Genomic DNA, 6,872 nt, shown 5'->3' on the forward strand with positions numbered 1-6,872 from the left:
CGGAACATTTAATGACTCAAAGCGAGGCCCTGTTGAGCACGGTGCACTGACAGCACTGTTTACACTCCTGCACTGTGCACCTCAAGAACAGTGATAGTCAAGAAATGCCACAGTGATTCATCACAACAGAGATATTATCTTTATCGTTAATGACCGTGATGAGTTTCATGGTTATTGGCTTTGCAGCACGAGCTCACCGGGCCTCTGCTGCTTCACCTGTTCCAGGAAAAACACCAATCAGAAAACTTTATTTAGAAATCTACTTCACAAAAACAAAAACAAAGGTGGAATATCCCATCAAAATTCTCCAGCTTCTTATGTTTAAAAGTTGTTATAATGTTGATTATTGACTCAAATTTCAATTTTCTTACAGGCATTATGTGTGCACTGAAGTGTAAACCTTAAATGATTTCATATTGGTTCTACAGCAGATGTCTGTTTTTTGATAGAATAAACATGGAATTTTAGAAACAGATAATTCACTGATAGTTTGATTTGATTTGTTCTAAATTGATTTGGAATTTAAATTCTTAATAGCTGTCTTTGCATACCCAATATTTTACTCCTCCATTTTTGTATGTGCTGTATTTGTCGTGCTGTGTTTCATACCTTCAGTTGTCTACATGGCTGCACTGCTTTACTTCATATTCCTACACTATGCCTCTACACACTTCTGGTCCTGAGAAACACATTTTGTTTATATGTGAAAGCATGACGATGACAAATAAATGCCGACCTTGAAGGACCTCAACCTTAAAATAAACCTGGAAATGAGATAAAACTGGGATGTTTAACAAATAGACACAGTTTAGTTTTCAGTAAATCCTAATGGTTATTTTAAGGAAATGTGGTCACATGCCCTATGAAAGGTTAAAGACACTTATTCTGTTGTCCAATGGCAACGCTGTACACTCTAAGGCAAAATACTGAAGAATGGATATAATCAGCTATGCCTCACAAAAACCAAGGTTTGGCAGTGTGGTAGGAACAGTGCAGCTTCTAATAAAAAAATGAAAGAAAAACATTCACTGATGCTGAGTTGCTGTAATCCGTTTTCTAGGTCAGGTCATAGGTTAATGTGGTGGTGGTGGTGGTGGTGGTTGGTGGGGGGTTTGCAGGGGCCACCCGCACTGGTGTGTGCCAAAGATTCATGTGGGCTCAGGAAGACCTCTTGATCTCCAGAGACATAACATCTGAGTCCGCATTTAACTCTGTTCCGTCACAAAATTGCAAAGTGGAAGTTTTCACATTCAAAGTGTTTCATCTTTTGCGGTGAAAACTGGCAAATGGAAGTTTGAAAGTGCGAGTTGGATTCCTACCTCACGTGAGGATCTCTCGAGAAAAGAATCTCATCATTAAAGGACCTAGAAAAGAATCTGTATTTCACATTTAGTGCGTTATCAGCTTATTTCAACTTTTTGTGTAATGATACAGGCCATTCTGCTTCTGGTGTTTTGGGGGGAGGTCACCGTGATGTATAATGGCAAAATATTTCAGTCTCTCAAGAAAAAGGTTGCGATCCACGGGGTTATGGTGTTGTGGTTTATTTTTTTGCCTTTTCCACAAGCAGACGGAGCAGTTGTGTTTTCCTCAGGGTTTCCACTTCCTTCTCCGTTGCATTTTGCAGATCAATCTGGCTCCTTGAACAAACAAGAACACTTTAACTACAGCCCCCACTTCACTGTTTCCATGTAGGGCAAAAGACACACACACACACACACACACACACACACACACACACACACACACACACACACACACACACACACACACACACACACACAGAGCTGACAGAGGGAGGACTTCTTCAGGTGTGTCCTGGTTTAACCATTAAACCCTCATCTGGTAAAGTCCCTCTCCCAACCCTTCAGTTCTCAGACCTCGGGGACTCTGGAGGCATCAGCTCTATCTCTTCTCTCTCCTCCGTACTTTCTTGCTGTCTGACGACATGTTGGGAAAAGTCTCCCTCCTGCTCTGTTTGTCGTTCGCTCTGGCAGAACAGCTCTGCGGGAAAGGTAAGTTAACCTTTCAGGTGGGCCTTTCGGGTGGATATTTCACACTCATGTTTAGTCCACTGTGTGTGTCTGCCAGTGCGGCCGGTACGCCACTGCTATCTCCTGAAGTTAGTGTGGAATTCAAATTAGTCTCTCTTTCCTGGAACAAACTGAGATTAAGCATACACTCCCATGCCTGTTTTACAATGAGTTTTGATTACTTATTCACAGCGATAGCACACAGCCAGGCTGCGAGGACACAGCAGAGGCAGCTTGAAGTCAGGTTTAAGTCACCAAACAGCAGAAACAGGGACCACAAAAATGATCTTTTCCCAGGAAACGTAGTTTGTGAACAACTCCAAGAGATTGCTGTTGATATTGTTCTTGTTGATCGTCCTACCAAACATTTACCTGGTATTTAATCCAGGCGGTTTTAAAGTCACACTTGCCTGTTTACTCCGTATGGGTAATTTAAAACCATTTATGATGGGACACTAATGAAATTTTACTGTGGTTCACAATTACAGACGCTCCAAATGGCTGCAAGGTTCGACTCAGCCTGAAGACCGCGTTGGGAAACGATGCTGTACGTATCAACCCATATAATTCTCTACACTCACCACTCACACCAAATGCCTCAAAATGTTGCTGAGAAAATTGTTTTTAAGGATCTGATATGAAAGTAAATAACACCCCAGTACAAATTCTACATATCAGCAATTACTTGTTGATTGTAGCTATTTTTTTTTTTTTTGAACGATTCAGACGGGCATCAGAATATAACAGGACAATCAGAACCGCAACTGGCAACAGATGTGTCAGTTTTTTTTAAAGAGCTTCTCTTTATGACTGATTCTTTAAGATGTAACGATGGAAAAACTTCACTGCTTTAAGAAGAAAAATGTGTTCAGTTGTGCACACATGATCTTCTGCATCACAGCATTGTGGAAAAGTTGGGGACTTTGGAGACATAGATGCTAAAATGCGTGATTTTGAAGAATCTGAGTAACCTGTTGAACTGGAAAAGCAACAACTCTCCTCGGACGGTCCTTCTCATCATGTCTGCAAAACTTTAAGCCAAATGTAATTCAGATTGTAACAGTGACCTGTCTGTGTTTCACTGAAAACATTTAAGACTTTTCTTTGAATCAGAACATGAAAAACATGGACATGCAGTGTGGAGCAGCTGAATTCCCACACCAAGCGAGAACGGGAAGACACAAAGTTTTGACCTTCAGCTCTCCAACTCTTTCACAGTGTTGCTAAAAGAGGAGCTGATACAACCTACTGGTGAACATCTTTGAAATGTGTAGCTGGCATCAAATATAAACATTTGTTTATAGTTTTTGAATCTGATAAAGGTTGGAATTTTCATTATTGTTTGAGTTTTTTTTTCTTTGAAATGTGTCTTAGACTTAGTGGATGCACTTGTATGTTTTATTCAGTCTTGCACATGGTACACACTTGGTACAGACAGCTATGCTAGTATGCTAATAAATGAAGCTTAACGTTTCTGACTTTGCAGTATGACTGGGACGACAATGAAATGTTCCTCTTCCGATCAACTTTGGCCTATGCAATGAGAAAGCAAGTGGACGGAGAGGAATTTGAGTAAGACCTTCTCTTCCTGCTTCCTGGTTTTATGGGACTCATTCACTGATTGATCTCAATAACTATAAAAGCATAAAAGTAAAGCTTGTTAAATCACATGGAGGTCTGTGACTCACACTATATGAAGGTGACATGCTCTTTGTTGTCTTGTCAAACGTCAACAGAGTGTCAAACATCGTTGTGTGTGAGGAGACGGCCAGAGTGTCTTTCTGGTTCGTGGTGACCTTGCCCAGCCAGAACTCGACCACTGTTGACAAGTCGGTCTTGGAGAAGGCCATCAGGTAATCACATTATTTATGCCTCTTTACTCTGATCCCTCTAAATAGAATCCAGTGCAGCCAAGAGCCTTCAGAAGATTCCTGTTAGTAAACAGAGCCACAGTAAACTGAGTCCACCTGTGGGTGATTTAATCTCAGGATGAAGAAGTCAGACTTTCATTAGAGAAGATGTGAATAAACAGACTCAAGAAATACACCACACAGGTCAGGGGTAAAGCTGGAAAGACGCTATAGCAGGGTTGAGTTATAAAAAAAAACAAATATCAAAAGGTTTTAACATTGTACACAGGCTGATTGTGATGTGACAACATGTTAAAAAAGTGGTACTAATATTTGAAAGTATTAGTTATATTGTGAAATAGTTAACAAATCAGAGGAAAGTACAGCTCAAAACTGACAAGTGTGGTCAACAGATCTTCACAGTAAGATATGGATTATTTTAAATTCCACCTTTAAAACAGTTTGTGTTCGCTGTGGATTAGATCATAACAGTTTATTAAAAAGGGTAAATCAGTTCACAAACACTTCACATGCAATTATTGAAACGTTTGTGTTGATTTTTTTTTTTTTTTTTAACTTAGAGATAGATGTAAATGAGTGTGTGTGGACAGAACGGACACAAGCTGCAGTGTGAATATCAGAGATACAGTGCCTCCTAGTGGCTTAAAAGGAGAACTGCACACAGCACTGAGTGGTGCTCCTTATTTCATGTCAACAGAGAGTCCAGGAGTCGCTTCAACAGCGTCTTCTTCCTGACTGACCAAACCCTGGAGTTTGTCGACATATGGCCCACCCTGAAGTCGCCCGTGACCTATGACACCGAGCCGTGGCTGATTGCGTTTGCGGTGGTCATTTCTATCGTGGTGGTGGGAATCGTCTTGCTGATCCTGGTGTCTTGGATCCATAAGAAGAGGTGAGCAAGAAGAGAGGATTCAATTCTTCTTCTTCTTTTGATTACAGTATGAGAACATGGTGGCTGATTTGTCTGTGGTGTCTCCAGGAATCAGAAGCAGGCGCTCCTGGACCCCGAGGACAAGACGGACGGACACGAAAATGGAGGATTCACTCAGATGTAGAACGCCTCGTGCAGAGGTTTTCCTCATGAGGAAATGATAAGCTGATCAAACTTTAAATGCTATCCTCCAATACAATTAAAGTTTCAGAAAAAGTAAAGCAGGTAATTTCCCATCTTCCCTTTGCCTAAGCATTGATAGGAGAGGTCAAAGGTCAGCAACCTGTAGCTCTGAAGCCATATGTTGAATATTTAAATGGATTTATAATTGTTTTCTTTGCAGTTTTCTTTCACTAATTTGTTTGTTTTCAAAAAGACTTTTTGTAACCAAAATGAAATGGCCACAACTACCAGAAAAGAACAGCTGAATCCGCTGTGAAATAACAGAGAATGGCTTAAATGAGCAACGCAATGAGAAAAGGTGAAAAGGAAAAACAGCCAAAATATCTAGAAGACTTGAAATGGTTTTGAAAACTAAAATAAATCACTTGAATCACTTGCTAAACAAGCTAAAATTGCTTAAAAATGTATAAACTGGCCTTTTCACGCACCAGCCAACACAACAAAGACGACTGAAGGAGCAGCAACAATAGAATAGAAGGCAACACTGCTCAATATGGCAAGAAAAAAAAAGTTTAAGCCATACAAGAGAAGTTTTAAAGTGGTTTTGTCTGTATGTACAACCTGATGTGTTGCCACATTTTAAAGTTTAAACATGCTTTGTGTGATATTTATTTAGTGGACAGCAGCAACAGCGGCTCTTTTATTCATGAAGGTTAGAGACCTGTAGCGAACTGACAGTCTGCGGTCTGATCACTCAGACTTGTGCTTTCCATATCTTTTGTTCTAAAGCGGCGAGGAACCGTCCGGCAGCACACAGTTTAAAGCCGGCGTGGGTGATGGGACGTGGGAACCTCAGAGCGCATGGCAATGCACGCCTTTTGAACTAATTCATGCACTGGAGCAACATTTGCTGCCATCCAATGACTTTTATACAAGATGATGCCAAACCGCATTCGGTATGCATGCTAACAGCCTGCACTCCGGGCCTGTCACCACCCAGTGAAAACATGTGGAGCAATATGAAAGAGAAAATATGACAGTTATCTGCAGAGCAGCTGAAATACCATTTGTCAAATAGGAATAGAAACACATTACAGTTTTCCCAAAAGAGCCTCAAGTTGCTCTCATCAGTCCTGAAACAAAAGTCTTGTTAAAGTGAAGAGCTGATGGAGTGAGGAAGTAAACATCGTTTTTCCCCAAACTTTGAAAACAAAAAAGATTTTGTTTCACCACATTGAAAATAGTTCTCTAATGCAGCTTTAATAAAGCAACTCTTCACAATCTAAATATTCAGGTTGATGTTTTTGAACCATTTACAAACTAATAAAGACTCTAAATGACTAGACTGAATTTCACAATCAGTTTTTCATTTACCATTTCACACCTCGTCCCAGGTTTTCTGTAATACGTTTATCTATGTGTAAAATCTGTGTGTTGTTCCTTGTAATTGGTTGAATTTTAATACATAATGTAATTATTATCAACTGAATATTTTAGCGGGATAATTATGAACTACATTAAAAAGAATAAAAAATTTCTGTTTTTTTTATTTGTTTCTTTGATTTTTAAAATGTATACAGATACTTTGTAGGTCAGTCTGGTGACAAAATAAAATATTTGCGTGTCTGTAATCCCGTGTCTGATCATCTCTTTAAGACCTGTTTGTCAACTGAAGGAGACTTTCCTTGGTGAATTGTTACGAAAATTCTTGAGCAAGATATTTCCCTGTCTCGCCCTTTTATTGTTCCAGTGACGGGTGTGTGTCGGTCTGTTAGAGGTGTGTTACGTCTAATAAACCCAAAATGGTCCTGTACACACCACTAAAATATCTAAGATACAAAGGCAAAGAAGTGAGCTAAAAGGCCTTTTCAGACTAGAATCTTGAAAGAACTCAGAAACAAATTATTCCCTCTT

At 39.8% G+C, this 6,872-nt stretch overlaps 1 protein-coding gene across 1 annotated transcript; it reads left to right on the plus strand.

Moving 5' to 3' along the window:
* Positions 1–1,897: 1,897 nt before the first annotated feature.
* Positions 1,898–4,959, plus strand: cltrn (collectrin, amino acid transport regulator). Its single transcript, XM_030083629.1, has 6 exons — positions 1,898–2,015; positions 2,522–2,580; positions 3,520–3,605; positions 3,770–3,886; positions 4,602–4,796; positions 4,884–4,959. The coding sequence occupies exons 1-6, from the start codon at positions 1,949–1,951 to the stop codon at positions 4,957–4,959; spliced, it is 600 nt and encodes a 199-aa protein (XP_029939489.1). The 5' UTR covers positions 1,898–1,948.
* Positions 4,960–6,872: the final 1,913 nt, after the last annotated feature.

The sequence above is a fragment of the Salarias fasciatus genome, chromosome 23, assembly GCF_902148845.1.
Source record: "Salarias fasciatus chromosome 23, fSalaFa1.1, whole genome shotgun sequence".
Lineage (NCBI taxonomy): Eukaryota > Metazoa > Chordata > Actinopteri > Blenniiformes > Blenniidae > Salarias > Salarias fasciatus.

What these genes read in the sequence shown, in the direction of transcription:
- cltrn (XM_030083629.1), top strand. Translation starts at nt 1,949, where the DNA reads ATGTTGGGAAAAGTCTCCCTCCTGCTCTGTTTGTCGTTCGCTCTGGCA. An exon ending in AGAACAGCTCTGCGGGAAAG is followed by an intron (nt 2,016 to 2,521) that starts GTAAGTTAACCT and finishes TCACAATTACAG; the next exon opens with ACGCTCCAAATGGCTGCAAG. An exon ending in GTCTTGGAGAAGGCCATCAG is followed by an intron (nt 3,887 to 4,601) that starts GTAATCACATTA and finishes TCATGTCAACAG; the next exon opens with AGAGTCCAGGAGTCGCTTCA.